General features: G+C 48.8%; 2 protein-coding genes across 2 annotated transcripts in view; one reads left to right on the plus strand and one right to left on the minus strand.

Moving 5' to 3' along the window:
• The window catches only part of pygb (phosphorylase, glycogen; brain), a 130,332-nt gene extending 117,878 nt beyond the window's left edge, over positions 1–12,454 (minus strand). The window contains exon 1 of the mRNA XM_072504542.1: positions 12,088–12,454. Coding sequence (XP_072360643.1) covers positions 12,088–12,330 — 243 coding nt within the window. The 5' untranslated portion in view covers positions 12,331–12,454. The remainder of the gene's footprint in view (positions 1–12,087) is intronic.
• Positions 12,455–13,018: 564 nt separating this feature from the next.
• Positions 13,019–16,478, plus strand: part of LOC140420555 (barrier-to-autointegration factor-like) — a 71,919-nt gene continuing 68,459 nt past the window's right edge. The window contains exon 1 of the mRNA XM_072504559.1: positions 13,019–13,344. The gene's annotated coding sequence lies outside the window, so the exon portion shown is untranslated. The remainder of the gene's footprint in view (positions 13,345–16,478) is intronic.

Here is a 16,478-nt window from a genome sequence, read left to right on the forward strand (position 1 = left end):
CACTGCTCATTCAGTAAGTGAGATATTTTGAGTTGGTAGAGAAGTTGTGAAAATCATATTTCAAACAGAAGTCATATCATATTTCTGAGACAGCTTCTTCAATCATTACGTCAACTTGGCATATTAAACTGGCGACCATAAAACAGAAGTGTATCAGAAAGGAAATAATTTGAGCTCTATAACCTGTAGTTTGCAAAACTTGAAAAAAGTGCCAGGACATAGGGTTCAGCATTTTAAAATGTTTACACGAAGATGCTAGTCAATTAGTGCAAAGGTGGAGTTTATCTAACAGTACATGGCACATCATACAATAATGCAAACAAACGTTCAGAGACAGAAGATTTTGTTAATCAGTTCAAGGATAAGAAACACATGAATACAGCAGCATACTTAAATAATTAAATCTGCCTGGACATCAGGCTCTCTCCTGCACGTAAGCATTTCTAGTTTCTGCAATTTATTCAGGTTGAATCTCATGTGTGGTTAGTTTTGAGGCCAGATTTAGATTAAGACCATTTAAGGCAAATAGTTTTGTTCTTCCACTCCACAATGATTCAGCAACAGTTGCAATAATAATTTAGTGTCAGCCTTAGTTCAGAGGTAGCCCTGTGTCAAGAGTTCAACCTCACTCCAGACACTTGAGCACAACATCCAGCCGAGCACCCCTGGTGCAGTATTGAGGGAATGCTAAAGGTCCCCTCTAAACAGTGGCCATGTCTACCTCCTACGGTGAACATAAAAGGTCCAACTGCACTATTTAAAGAGAAGGGGGGGGGGGGGGGGGCAGGGGCTGGAGGGTCAGGTAGGGGAAAAAGGAAGGTCAAGGGATTGATTAAAGGGCGGGAGAGATTAAATGACAAAGATGTCATGGACAAAATGCAACGGCAATGGTTATAGTAAACAAAGTATTGGTCCGGAGTAGGTGTTAGTGGTAGAATAAAAAACAGCTCTCTGTGAATACAAAACATTAAGAAGTCTTACAACACCATGTTAAAGTCCAACAGGTTTGTTTCAAATCACTAGTTTTCGGAGCACTGCTCCTTCCTCAGGTGAATGAAGAGGTAGGTTCCAGAAACATATATATAGACAAAGTCAAAGATGCAAGACAATACTTTGAATGCGAGCATTTGCAGGTAATTAAGTCTTTACAGATCCAGTGAGAGGGGGAATCCAGGTTAAAGAGGTGTGAATTGTCTCAAGCCAGGACAGTTGGTAGGATTTCACAAGCCCAGGCCAGATGGTGGGGGATGAATGTCATGCGACATGAATCCACGGTCCCAGTTGAGGCCGTACTCATGTGTGCGGAACTTGGCTATAAGTTACTGCTTGGCGATTCTGCGTTGTCGCCCGTCCTGAAGGCTGCCTTGGAGAACGCTTACCCGGAGATCAGAGGGTAAGCGTTCTCCAAGGCGGCCTTCAGGATGCGCGACAACGCAGAATCGCCGAGCAGAAACTTATAGCCAAGTTCCGCACACATGAGTACGGCCTCAACTGGGACCGTGGATTCATGTCGCATTACATTCACCCCTCACCACCTGGCCTGGGCTTGCAAAATCCTACCAACTGTCCTGGCTTGAGACAATTCACACCTCTTCAACCGGGGATTACCCCTCTCTCTGGATCTGTAAAGACTTAGTTGCCTGCAAATGCTCGCATTCAAAGTATCGTCTTGCATCTTTGACTTTGTCTATATATATGTTTCTGGAACCTGCCTCTTCATTCACCTGAGGAAGGAGCAGTGCTCCGAAAGCTAGCGATTTGAAACAACCTGTTGGACTTTAACCTGGTGTTGAAAGACTTCTTACTGTGCTCGCCCCAGTCCAACGCTGGCATCGCCACATCATGAATACAAAACATGAAAGACAAGGTACAGATTGGCACTTGGCAAAAGACAAAACAAAATGGGAGTACAGATTTCACAGCCTGAAGTTGTTGAACTCAAATGTTGAGTCCAAAGGTTGTAAAGTGCTTAATCAGAGGATCAGTGTTGTTCCTCACTGGGCTTCAATGGAACATTGCAGCAGGCCAAAGACAGAAACATGAGCATGAGAGCAAGGTGGTGAATTATTTTCCCCTAGAAAAAGAGCCATATTGGTCTTGAAATATTAATTTGGTTTCTCTTCACATAGATGCTGAGTTTTTCCAGTACTTTGTTTTTCGTTCAAATTTTCAGCATCCACAGTATTTAGCTTTTAATAATAATCTTTATTATCACAAGCAGGCTTACATCAACACTGCAATGAAATTACTGTGAAAAGCCCCTAGTTGCCACATCCAGCGCCTGGTCGGGTACATGGGAGAGAGAATTCAGAATGTCCAAATTACCTACCAGCGTGTCTTTCGGAACTTGTGGGAGGAAACCGGAGGAACCCACGCAGAGACAGGGAGAACGTGCAGACTCCGCACAGACAGTGACCCAAGCCAGAATCGAACCTGGCACTGTGAAGCAATAGTGCTAACCACTGTGCTACCCATGCTAACACAACCATATCAAACCTGCTGAAAAGTGTGGTGCTGTTGCTGTCTGGCATACTGACCTCTACCTAGCAGAAAATGAACTCCAACTCTCCAAATCTTCCTCCTACCCTACTCCCTCCAGACCATGACCCCACCTTAGAACATCAAAGTATTGATTCCAGGACTGTCAGTGACTCATCTCCTCATGAGACTTTCTCTCCACAGCCCCCAACCTCAGTCCCCTGTCCAAGCTAAGCCCAATTCTACCTCCTTCTCCATGCGCGCAATTCTACCTCCTTCTCCATATGCACAAACAGGATTATCCTGGTAAACATATTGTTTCAGCCAACTCCTGCCACATTGAACTGATTTCTTCCTATTTGACTATATTTTTACTCCTCTTGTCCATTCTTCACCCCATCTACATCCGTGGCTTTTCAGCGATTTGACAGTTTCCAATTTCCTGGCCATAAGCCAGCAGCTCTTCACCATGGGAACCCTGTCCCCTGCAACCCCAACCCCCATCAAGACAGGCTGAATGGTCTCTGCTTCTTCCTTGAAAGACGGTCCAACCAGTTTCCATCCAGCACTAGCCTCCGCTATCTGACCTAACTCGTTCTCTCATTAAATGTCTTTTAACTCATTTCACTTCCTCCAAATAAAAAGTGTTGCTATAGGGACAGTACCCACATGAGTCTTGTTTATGCTTTTCTGTTTTTGGCATATGTGGAACATTCCTTGTTCCAGTCCTATTTGGCGCCCCTTCCCCCAACTCTTCTTCCAGTATATTGATAACTGCATTGGTGCCATTTCCTGCTCGTCCCGAATTGGAAAACTTCAACTTTGCTTCCAATTTCCATCCTTCTCTCACCTTTACATGGTCAGTCTCCAATTTTTCACTTCTATTTCTCGACTTCTCTGGCTCCATTTCTGGGGATATTCAACCAATATTGATTATAAACCCAGTGACTCCCACAGCTACCATGAGTACATATGCTCACACCCTGGAAGGATTCCATTCAAGTCTCTCAGTTTCTCCACTGCACCGGTTCTGACGATGCGATCTTCCATACCAGCACTCTGATGTGTCCTCTTTTCCTTAACTGAGGGTTCCCCACCCCCCAACCATATTTGAGAGGGCTCTCAAACGTATCCGGCCCCAGTTCCAACACTTCTGCTCTCACCCTTTCTCCTCTCTCCTAGAACTACAATACAGTTCCCCTTGTCCTCACCTTTCACCCCATCAGCCTTCATTTTCAATTGATCAGCTTCTGCCGTTTTTGCCAGCTTTGATTTTAAATTTTCCATTTAATTCACCACCTTGGCCTCATGTGACATCTGCCCTCAGCCTAGTGCAGAGTTCCAGTGAAGCTCAACAAGCTCGTGGAACAGCACCACATATTTTGGTTTGTGGCAGAAGGAATACCATGTGGAAAAGTGAGGTTATGCACTTTGATAGGAAGAATGGAGACATAGACTATTTTTTTAAAATGGGAAAATGCTTAGGAAATCAGAAACACAAAGGTACTTCAGAGTCCTAGTTCAAGATTCTCTTACGGTGAACATGCAGGTTCAGTCGGCATTTAGCATTCAAGTCGAGATGGCTCAAATACAAGAGCAGCGATGTACTTCTGAGGCTCTACAAGGCTCTGGTCAGATCCTATTTGGAGTATAACAAAGAACAAAGAAAAGTATAGCACAGGAACAGGCCCTTCGGCCCTCCAAGCCTGCGCCGACCATGCTGCCCGTCTAAACTAAAATCTTCTACACTTCCGGGGCCCGTATCCCTCTATTCCCTTCCTATTCATGTATTTGTCAAGATGCCCCTTAAATGTCACTATCATCCCTGCTTCCACCACCTCCTCCAGCAGCAAGTTCCAGGCACCCACTACCCTCTGTGTAAAAAAACCTGCCTCGTACATCTCCTCTAAACCTTGCTCCTTGCACCTTAAACCTATGCCCCCTAGTAATTGACCACACTACCCTGGGAAAAAGCCTCTGACTATCCACTCTGTCTATGCCCCTCATAAGTTTTGTAGACCTCTATCAGGTCACCCCTCAACCTCCGTCGTTCCAGTGAGAACAAACCGAGTGTATACTTAAAAAATATATATATATTTATTAAGAGTTTTTTAACAAAATTTTCAACCATACAAACAAACCCCCCCCCCCCCCCCCCCCCCCCCCCCACCACGTAACAAAAGAGAAAGAAAGCTCACATAGCAAGACATGAACATGGCAAGTCAATATAATACAGAACTTTTGTACGGGAGGAATCCAATGTACATGTCAGTTTTCCAGATCGTTCATGTGTTTTCTTGCTCAAATGCCCCCCAGAAACAACCCCCCCCCCCCCCGTTGCTGTTGCTGCTGTCCGACCTTCATCTAAAGCTCCGCGAGAAAGTCTAGGAACGGTTGCCACCGCCTGTAGAACCCCTGCGCAGACCCTCTCAAGGCAAACTTTATCCTCTCCAACTTGATGAACCCTGCCATATCATTTATCCAGGCCTCCACGCTGGGGGGCTTCGCCTCTTTCCACATTAACAAGATCCTTTGCCGGGCTACTAGGGACGCAAAGGCCAGAATGCCGGCCTCTTTCACCTCCTGCACTCCCGGCTCATCCACTACTCCAAATAGTGCGAGTCCCCAGCTTGGCTTGACCCGGAATTTCACCACCTTAGATACTGTTCCCGCCACTCCCCTCCAGAACCCCTCCAGTGCCGGGCATGACCAAAACATATGGACATGGTTCGCCGCACTTCCTGAGCACCTCCCACATCTGTCCTCGACTCCAAAGAACCTACTCAGCCTCGCCCCCGTCATATGCGCTCTGTGCACTACCTTAAACTGTATCAGGCTAAGCCTGGCACACGAGGAAGAGGAATTAACCCTACTTAGGGCATCAGCCGACAGCCCCTCCTCAATCTCCTCCCCCAGCTCCTCCTCCCATTTACCTTGCAGCTCCTCTACCAAAGCCTCACCCTCTTCTTTCATCTCCTGCTATATCGCCGACACCTTGCCCTCCCTGACCCATACGCCCAAAATCACCCTGTCTTGAATCCCCTGTGCCGGGAGCAGCGGGAATTCCCTCACCTGCCGCCTCACAAACGCCCGCACTTGCATGTACCTGAAGGCATTTCCCGGGGGTAGACCAAATTTCTCCTCCAGCGCCCCTAAGCTCGCAAACGTCCCATCGATGAACAGGTCCTCCATTCTTCTAATCCCTGCCCGATGCCAGCTCTGAAACCCCCTGTCCATCCTTCCTGGGACAAACCGATGGTTATCCCTAATCGGGGACATCACCGAGGCTCCCAGCGCTCCAGTGTCGTCTCCACTGCCCCCAGGTCTTTAGCGTTGCCGCCACCACCGGGCTCGTGGTGTACCTTGTCGGCGAGAGCGGCAGCGATGCCATCACCAGCGCCCCCAAGCTCATTCCTTTGCAGGACGCCATCTCCAACCTCTTCCACACCGCCCCCCTCTCCCTCCATCACCCACTTACGGATCATCGCCACGTTGGCTGCCCAGTAATAGCCACCCAAATTCGGCAACGTCTACCCTCCTCTATCCCTGCTACGCTCCAGGAACCCCCTCCTTGCCCTCGGGGTCTTGCTCTCCCACACAAAACTCGTAATGCTCCTGCCTACCCTCTTAAAAAAGGCCTTGGTGATCACGATTGGAAGGCACTGGAACACAAAAAGAAACCTTGGGAGGACCACCATTTTAATCGACTGTACCCTGCCCGCCAACGAGAGTGGCAACATGTCCCACCTTTTAAAATCCTCCTCCATCTGTTCCACCAGCCACGTCAAATTAAGTTTGTGCAGTGCCCCCCAGCTCCTAGCCACCTGAATCCCCAAGTATCGAAAGCTCCTTTCCGCCCTCCTTAACGGTAGGTCGTCTATCCCTCTTCCCTGATCCCCCGGATGCACCACAAAGAGCTCACTCTTTCCCATGTTGAGCTTATAGCCCGAAAGATCTCCAAACTCCCTTAGGAGTGCATGACCTCAACCATTCCCTCCACTGGATCCGCCACATACAGCAACAGGTCGTCTGCGTACAGCGACACTCGATGTTCCTCTCCCCCTCGGACCATCCCCTTCCATTTCCCCGACTCCCTTAACGCCATGGCCAAAGGTTCAATTGCCAATGCAAACAGCAGAGGGAACAGGGGGCACCCCTGCCTCGTCCCTCGATACAGCCGGAAATACCCCGACCTCCGCCGGTTCGTGACCACACTCGCCACCGGGGCTCTATACAGGGGCTTGACCCAACTAATAAACCCCTCCCCAAACCCAAACCTCCTCAATACTTCCCAGAGGTACTCCCACTCTACTTGGTCAAAGGCCTTCTCCGCGTCCATGGCTGCCACTATCTCCGCCTCTCCCTCCACCGATGGCATCATTATCACATTTAGGAGCCTTCGCACATTGGTATTTAGCTGCCTACCCTTTACAAATCCCGTCTGGTACTCGCGAATCACCCCCGGGTCACAGTCCTCAATCCTCATGGCCAACATTCTTGCCAGCAACTTAGCATCTACGTTAAGGAGCGAGATCGGTCTATACGACCCACATTGCAGTGGGTCCTTATCCCGCTTCAAGATCAAAGAGATCGTCGCCTCCGACATTGTCGGGGGCAGGGTCCCCCCTCCCTTGCTTCATTGAAGGTCCTTACCGGCAACGGGGCCAATAGGTCCACAAACTTCCTATAAAACTCCACCGGAAACCCATCCGGCCCTGGGGCCTTCCCTGCCTGCATGCTCCCCAGTCCTTTAACCAGCTCCTCCACCCCAATTGGCGCCCCCAAACCAGCCACCTCCTGCTCCTCCACCCTCGGGAACCCCAGTTGGTCCAAGAATCGTCGCGTCCCCTCTTTTCCCCCTGGGGGCTGGGACCTATACAGCTCCTTGTAAAAGGCCTTGAATGCCTCATTCACTTTCATCGCACTCCGCACCGTAGTTCCCCTGCCATCCTTGATTCCACCTATTTCCCTCGCTGCCATCCTCTTATGGAGCTGATGTGCCAGCATCTGACTGCCTTCTCCCCATATTCATATATCGTCCCCTGTGACTTCCTCCACTGTGGCTCTGCCTTCCCTGTGGTCAACAGGTCGAACTCCGTCTGGAGACTTTGTCTCTCCCGGAGTAGTCCCTCATCAGGAGCCTCTGCATATCTCCGGTCCACCCTTAAAATCTCCCCCGCTAACCTCGCCCTTTCCCTGCCCTCTCTCTTCACCCGATGAGCCCTGATGGAGATTAACTCTCCCCTGACCACCGCCTTCAGCGCCTCCCATACTACTCCCACCTGCACCTCCCCGTTGTCGTTGGCCTCCAGATACCTTTCGATGCACCCCCGCACCCTCCCACACACTTCGTCTGCCAGCAGTCCCACATCCAACCGCCACAGCGGGCGTTGGTCCCTCTCCTCCCCCAGCTCTAGCTCCACCCAATGCGGGGCATGGTCTGAAATGGCTATGGCCGAATACTCCGTTCCCTCCACTTTCGGGATCAATGCCCTGCCCAGAACAAAAAAATCTATCCGGGAGTAGGCCTTATGTACGTGGGAGAAAAAAGAAAATTCTCTGGCCAAAGGCCTGGCAAATCTCCACGGATCTACTCCCCCCATCTGATCCATAAACCCCCTAAGCACCTTGGCCGCAGCCGGTCTCTTCCCCGTCCTAGATCTGGAACAATCTAATGCTGGGTCCAGCACCGTGTTAAAATCCCTACCCATTATCAAGCTCCCTACCTCCAAGACTGGAATACGCCCCGTCATCCGTTTCATGAATCCAGCATCGTCCCAGTTCGGGGCATATACATTCACCAGTACCACCTCTGTCCCCTGCAACCTACCGCTCACCATCACGTATCGGCCTCCATTGTCCGCTACTATGTTCTTGGCCTCAAACGACACCCGCTTCCCCACCAATATTGCCACCCCTCTATTCTTCGCATCCAGCCCCGAATGGAACACCTGTCCTACCCATCCCTTCCTTAACCTGACCTGATCTGCCACCTTCAGATGTGTCTCCTGAAGCATGGCCACGTCTGCCTTCAGTCCATTCAGGTGTGCGAACACTCGGGCCCTCTTAAACGGCCCATTTAGGCCTCTCACATTCCACGTGATCAGCCGGATTGGGGGGCTACCCTACACCCCCCCCCCCCTCTCCCCCCGGCCGACTAGCCATCTCCTATCTTAGGCCAGTCCCGTGCCCGCACCTCCCGCACCCTCCAGTCCCCCCGACGGGGAACCCCCGCCCCGACCATCTCTTCCATGTTCAGTTCCCCCTCGGACAGTGCAGCAGCAACCCTAATGTCCCCCCTTCTCCCCCCCTCCCCGCTAGATCCGCATCTACCACTTTTGCTCCCCCCATATTGCTTCCGTGAGTCAGCTAACTTCTGCTGACCCCTGCTTCCCCCGCCTTCTCGTTGATCTCCCCCGTGTGGGAGTCCCTCTTCCTCCTTACCTTCCTCCTTCCCCCAGCACGGGAAAAAGCTTGCGCTTTCCTGAGCCAGCCCCGCCCCCTGTGGCGCAGCTCCTGTCGCGGTCATTGTCCCAGTTCCCCCATCCCCGAGTCTCACCTCCCTCCAGCACCGACGCCCACATTCCCCACCATCTCGTCTACAGAAAAAAAAAGACTTTTAACCAGAACTCTACCCACATCCCCATCCATCATCCCACCCACGAAATATTCTTTACCCATATTTACAACCCCATATACAACCGACCCCCCCCCCAACAACCACATCCCCTCAGTTCGAGTCCAGTTTTTCCATCTGAATAAAGGTCCAAGCCTCTTCTGGCGTTTCAAAATAATGGTGTCGGTCCTGATAAGTGACCCACAGTCGCGCAGGCTGCAGCATGCCGAACCGGACTCTTTTTTTTAAATGCAGCACCGCCTTGGCCCGGTTGAAGCCAGCTCTCCTCTTCGCCACCTCCGCGCTCCAATCCTGGTAGACCCGGATCACCGCATTCTCCCATCTACTGCTCCGCACCTTCTTGGCCCATCTCAGAACACTTTCTTTGTCCGCGAAGCGATGGAACTTTGCCACTATCGCCCTTGGCGGCTCATCAGCCTTGGGTCTCCTCGCCAGGACCCGGTGTTGATAGAGTTGATGTAGAGAGGATGTTTTCACTGGTAGGAGAGACTAGAATCTGAGGCCATAGCCTCAGACTGATGATCCTTGAAAACCAAGGTGAAGAATTTCTTCAGCCAGAGGGTGGTGAATCTGTGGAACTCTTTGCCGCCGAAGGCGGTGGAGGCCAAATCACAGTGTCTTTGTGACAGAGATTGATAGGGGATCAGGGGAGAAGGCAGGAGAATGGGGATGCTAAACACATCAGCCATGATTGAATGGCAGAACAGATTTGATGGGCCAAAAGGCCTCATTCTGCTTCAGTGTCTTATGGTGTGGTACTTTGTAGCCTCCTATTGAGCCCAACAATTGAGCCCAACAATTTCAGATCATAATCTCTGCCCCACCATGGCCTTTTCTTCTCTGCAGATTTTGTTATCTTGCTTTTCTCATTTTATTCTTTTGGGACAGCAGCTATTCATTATTCCACCATTTACACCTCATTTGGGCCCATCATTGTTTTTTTACTTGTCCCACTAACATTCCCTTTGACTATGTGCATCATTTCTCACATATTTAATGTCTCCCATCTTCTGCCCAATCACATCCACCTTTTCCCATTTCATCTCCTTATAAGCCATTACATTTCTTAACAGTTTTGATGAAAGGTCATGACCTGAAATGTTAGTTCTGTTTCTTGCACCACAGATGCTGCTTGACTTGCTAAGTATTTTCAGCATTTTCTGATTTTTTGATAAATGGAAATGTTTAACTCACTTGATTGAATTTCACTGATTAAGTAACAGGGAGGGTTGATGAGCGTATTATGTTTGAGGTGTTTATGGACTTCCAAAAGGCATTGATAAAGTATCACATAGGCTTGCTTACAAAGTTGAAGCCCATTGAATAAAAGGGAGAGTTGTAGCATGGATACAAAGTTGGCTGAGTGACGTGAAACAGAGTATTAGCAATAGTTGTCCCCCTCCCGCCCCGCCATCTGGAAGAAGGTATAAAATACGGTTCCCAGGGATCAGTGCTAGGCTCCTTATTTTTATTGATCTATATTAATGATGCAGACTTGGGCGTACAGTGCACAAATTCAAAATTTGCAGATGACACAATATTTGTGCTTGGCGAGGGGGATGGTGATGGACTTCAAAAGGACGTAGAAAGACTAATGGAATGGGTGGACACAATGATGGATGACACAATGCAGAGAATTGTGAAGTGATACATTTTGAAGAAAGACAATGTGAACTAGGCAATGCAAACTAAAATGATACCATTTTAAGGGGATGGTTGTACACATTAATCTGAAGTGGCAGGGCAGGTTAAGGCATTCAGGATCCTGTGTTTTATAGAGGCACAGAATACAAAAGCAAGCAAGCAAAGATGAACATTTATAAAACACTTTTCACCTCAACTGGAGTATTGTGTGCAATTCTAGGTACCACTCCTTTGGGAAGATAGTGAAGGCTGGAGAGATGATTTCAGAGATGCAAGGGACTTCAGTTAATTAGGCAGATTGGAGAAAATGAGGTTGTTCCCCTTCAACAGAAAGTGGAGAGGTGATTCAATAGAAATATTCAAAATCATGAAGGAGGGCAGATAAGAGCAAAAATTAGTTTCTAGCGGCAGGAGGGTTGGGAATCAGAGGACACCGATACAATGGCGAACAGCAAAAGAACCAATGGCAACACGAGGAAAAACATTTTACATGGAATGGTTAGGTTTAGAATGCACTACCTCAGAGTCTGGTGAAGGCAGATTCAATTATGGCTTTCATAAATAAATTGGACCAAGCACCTTGAAGAGAAGGCAGGGCTACAGAGAAAGGACTGGGGCTAGCTGATCTGCTCTTGCACAGAACCAGAATGGCCTCCTTCTAAACTGTAGCCATTCTGAGATTCTAATCAGAGTCAGGGTAAATGAAGCGGAGTACCTTTCTAAATGCGTTTCTGCTATGGGGCATTCATTTAAAGATTTACTGTATAACCAAACTAGACCAAACCCACACACGGCAAATTCAGGTCAAATCCATGCCAGTTCCGATATAAACAACCCTCAAACTACAAACCCAAGAGAATTTCACAGTATTTAAGGACTGCATTTGACTGGATTACAACGGGGTACGTGGGGGGGGGGGGGGGGGGGGGACTTGTTTCGCCAATAAGTCGAAGGCTTCCTGTAAATATTTTTAAACATAGTCATCGAGTTCACTACAACTCTCCAAATTATATTTTGTACTGCAAGAAGAGGATTTAAAACAAAAACCACAGAACATGTTGATTGTAAAGTAGAATGTGAAAAAAATATATTCAAAAGCTTTTTAGATCCACATTCACCCGTTTTAAAACTAATTTGACCATGAGCCTGAGGGCGTTGTTGCATAGCCATTATATAAAGTTCCTCATTCTCACACACTTTAATTGCAAGAGGGGTCCATTTCCAATGCAGTGTTGTGCAAGCAGTATGTCAACGGTGGAATAAGCGGAAGGTGTAATGATCCCCGTCCGAGATGGGACGTGACTGGTGGATTATAGTCCATTACCCACCTTAGGGTCCTTCTCGTAGTAGTACTGCTGGGTGCGGATCCACCGTCCAACCAGGTGGTCGCGGATGGTGTGAGCCAGGGCGAAGTAGTAATCCCGAGGGGTGGCGACATTTCTGTCCTTGACCAGTGTGAAATGCAGATGCCTGTTGAAGCTTTTCTTCAACTCCACCACGTCCCCGAGCTCGGCGATCCCCCTCACGCTTATTTGCTTCCTCTTATCAAAGTCTGTCAGTGGGGTGGCCATGGTATCCTGTTGAGTGGGTGGTGGTGCTGGGACTGCAGTGCGAGGCAGCAAGGTCTGCAGAGGACTGCGGCTCAGCTCAGACTGAGCACAATAGTTGGCTGCGCCTCGTCCTTCCTGCTCCGAGACGTGCTGAGTACGTACGGCTCTGGGCACAGGAAGGGGGAGGAGGAAAGGCAGAACATGGAAAACGATTGCGAGCCGAACGCATTAATGCGTGGAGTGACAAATGCATGATCGCAGAGAGCGAGATTACAGATTGCGCCTCGCCAAAGATGAAACAGAGGGAACGCCCTATAACAACCGATTGAGACAGAATGTGCCTCAACTGAAGCAGATTGCCCCCCCCCCCCCCCATATGGGTATGGGTACCAGAGTATGGGTGGAGTGGGGAGGAGAGAGCCCCGGGGGGTATGGGCATAGCTGAGGGGTTCGGCCGCTATTGGTTGTATACCCATCACAGGGGCAACTTCACCGAACACCCTCAGGGCAGAGTCCCGTGGTAATATGGTGAAGGTCACTTTAACCCCCACTGACCATGCCGGCCTCTGGCTGCACAGCTGAAAGCTATTGCTAATAGGGATTTGCCCATGTTAGTAATGGGAGCACTTCACCACTCCCAGTGGTGTTTTATGTGTGCTCCTGCTTTTGGCTGCAGAAGCCAAAGGCCTAGTTTTTATTTGCTGCTGCCTCTCCTGCTTCCAGAAGACACAGGGAGGCAGGCCTTCTACTAGTCTACAGAAGGGGAAGGGGTGCTAATTTAACTCTTCTGCTATGCGCTGTGTGGCTTTCAGGTAATGATTGTTCCTTTCTTGAGAGTGCTGCTGGGAGCTGCCAGAGGGGGAGAGAGGAGGTGTGCCTGACTGCTGTTGCTGCCACTTGGAAACTGTGTGTCATCTTGCTGCCACCTCTTTTGCTTCTGTTGCCTGGAGTGATGAAGGGGAGTGAGATTCAGCTACTGCCAGTGCTGTCGAAGGGAAAGGGTGGCAGCTGATTCAACTGAGCAGCTTGCTGCAGGTATGAAGAACTGCTTTGCAGCATGCTAGTGCTTTTATTGTACTGCTAACTGTTCAATGTTTCATGTCTGGAAGCCGTGTGTTCCTTGCTACTGCCTCTTTTACTTCTGTGGCCTGGACCAATGATTGGGTGGAGATGGTGACCAGATACCATATTACAGGAGTGGAGGGGGGTGGCTCGATTCGACTGCGCAATTTGCTGAAGGATTAAGGGTTTGCTCTTGCAGCTTGCTGGTGCTTTGTTGTACTACAGACTGTTTCATGTTTGGAAGTGTCTGTTGCTTGCTGCCTCCTTTACTTCTGTGGCTTGGAGCAAAGACTGTGTGGAGTTGATGACCAGATGCTGGTGTTGCTAACTTTTGGTTGGCTCTTAAATGTTGCCCGTTGTATGTTTAATTTGCTCTGCTTCTATAACCTTTGCTCTAGAGTCGCCAGGTATCTTTATGATACCGCCCCGAGGTTCAAGTTCAAGTACTGATCAATAACTCAACACACCAATTAGTAAGATTCAAATCAAAACACATTTATTATACACAGTAAATCACTACTCATGCATAAACTCTACTTTCTAGACTATTCTCTATCACTAAAAGGCCTATACTTAGCTTCGGAATTGGCCCACCAGGTCAGGGGAACAAATGGCCTTTCGTTCGATCTGAGTCAGCAGGATTCAAAAGCTGGTATGGACTGGTAGCTAGGAGCGCCTATCTCGTAGCGTGCGTTGACTGGAGACTTACTTGGTTGATGCGACAACTTGGGCAGTTCACTCTCAAGGGTTGATTCGCTGCTGAGTGACCCTGCCAAGAAGGACGATTTGAACTTGGGGACTCTATTTTATAGTCCCCAGGGGCTTCCCGTCCCTTTGGGCGGACCCCGTACCTGGTTCCAAGTGATTGGACAACGTTCCGATCACTTGGATCGATTTCTCCAATACTGGAGTTGTTCCCTTTGTCTTGGTTCCTGCTGGCGCCGAGGAGTCTGGCTTGGCCTTATTCATCTTAAATGTTTCGATTGTTCCCGGGGATCGCTCATTAGTATGCAGATGGCTGTGCATTTCAGTGCTGTCTGGGCTTTTGCAAGTTCCAATTCACAGGATTTCTGCAGTTGCTAGTTTTTGCCTGTGTTGGCTGAATTTCCCTGTAGCTTTTGCGGACCTCCATTTTAAGTTGGGAAGTGGCCAACCCAGGTGGCTACACTCGCTCCTTGTGATCCCTAATGCGAAGAGTGAAGGATCACAGAACTGCGTTGTCTTCATTCCCTGACCCAGCGAGCACTCTTCCGTGGCCTCTACACTGACCGTAACTATGCAATGAAAATGTTAACTAACATTCTAAGTGGTGCTATGTCAAAACAGGGACATGCATTACAACATTAAAAAAAACGGTATCTCTAACTATCTCTCATAAACTACACTCACTCAAACATCCAATCATACTAACTTCCTAACAATACACAAATAGTAGCAGCATTCACATTTTTCCTCTGGCCTGGCAGTCAAGCACAGGGGGGTACAATATTTTCGTTGTAAACGAAACACATTTCTTTATTTACAAAAAGAACGCAAACGAATGTCCTTTATTGTAGATCATGGGGTTCGGGGTCCTGGTGATAACCGAAAATAGGGGATCTTATCCTGTATACCGGGGTGCGAGAGCGGTAGGCTCTCCTTCGCCATTTCCTCATGCGGATAGTCTGCACGATGCTGCAGAGTATCGCCAATACTAGAAGGGATTCAATTACGTATGATAGTGAATACCAGGTTATGAACGTATCACACCACGTCGGTGTATCGGTGACTATCTCGGGGTTAACTATTTCAGGGTGTAGTGTATGGTAGGGATGGGAATCATTCACGGCCTGTGTGGTAGGGGTCAGGGGGTTCGCATTCGCGCGGAACCGGATACAAAGTACAATAACGACAAAAAACAAGTATGACGTCTTCATTGTTGTCTTTCCTTTTCGTCTCTTCCTTTCCGTTTCTTCTCTCTTCCTGGAGCTTCTGGAATTCTGTGGATCAAGCATAGTTTCTGTTACTATCTTGGTTAATATCTCGTGCGTTAGCATGTCTGTCTTGTAGTGCCAATTTCCCTTTATAATTTGTCACCATGTGTGACTCCCTCTTTTTTTTTTTTGTTTAAACCGAAAATTTGGACTGGACATCTAAGAAAAAAAAATACTGAAACAGTGCGAGCCGTCTCGCAGGCTGTGCGATTTACCATCCAAATGTTTGAGGATGTAAATAGCATAAGGATGGCAACCTAAGGGTTGCCCGAAAACAAAACAAAACTTTTTGAACCAAGAGTGCCGAAATGAGGTGCGTATGGGCCGCAACGGGTAAGATTTGGATGGAATCCCCGGGTAGGACGGTGATCAATGCCGTATGTGCTCTACCCGAGCGTAGCTGACCAGAGGGGGGGTCCTCAGGCAGGGCAGAGACCAATGCCATTTCTCCACTGCCTGAGCAACCGGCAAGAACGGGCAAAAAAATGTAGTCATCGTGGGGGTTGCTGTAAAGGTTCTACCGTCGAACCAGAAGAGTAGTTATGAACGGGGGCTGGCAAGCTCTCAGCGGTTTCTGCCGATAAGCGTGCTGGCAAGTTCTCATAGGTTTCTGCCGACAAATATGGCATGTGGCCGTACAAACAACACTTAACAATAACACTAACAAACAACACTGAACAACATGCTGCAGGTTCCATCAGAAAGGACACCGTTTCTCCCAAGTGGTTCCTTTTAAACCATCATCTGGACACCTCAGTTATCAGTTGTGAACAGGGTCGCAAAGGGGTTCTCGTTTTGGGAGTCAGACTCAAAGTCATCCTCTTCACCCGGATGCCACACTCTGGAATGGATGAGGGTTGATAAAGCTGCATGGTGTGACTTAGGGTCCATCTTGTCGTTTCGGACGAGCCTGTATGAATTATCGCGGTGCCAAAAAGTTGTGTCTAATTCTGTGGGGACGGAGTCAGGGTCGTCATCATAGGGCGGTGGTCTTTGGTGGTGTTTATTGAGGAATGTGACGAGGAAGGGATCACTCGAATCATGTTCAGATTCGCTGGGTGTGGGTCCTGTTGCATGGGGATAGTAGGGAGGCGTGCTGTGGCTATTGTCTGTGTCACAGTCTCTGTCTCTGCT

This window comes from Scyliorhinus torazame, chromosome 1, assembly GCF_047496885.1.
Source record: "Scyliorhinus torazame isolate Kashiwa2021f chromosome 1, sScyTor2.1, whole genome shotgun sequence".
Taxonomy (NCBI): Eukaryota; Metazoa; Chordata; class Chondrichthyes; order Carcharhiniformes; family Scyliorhinidae; genus Scyliorhinus; species Scyliorhinus torazame.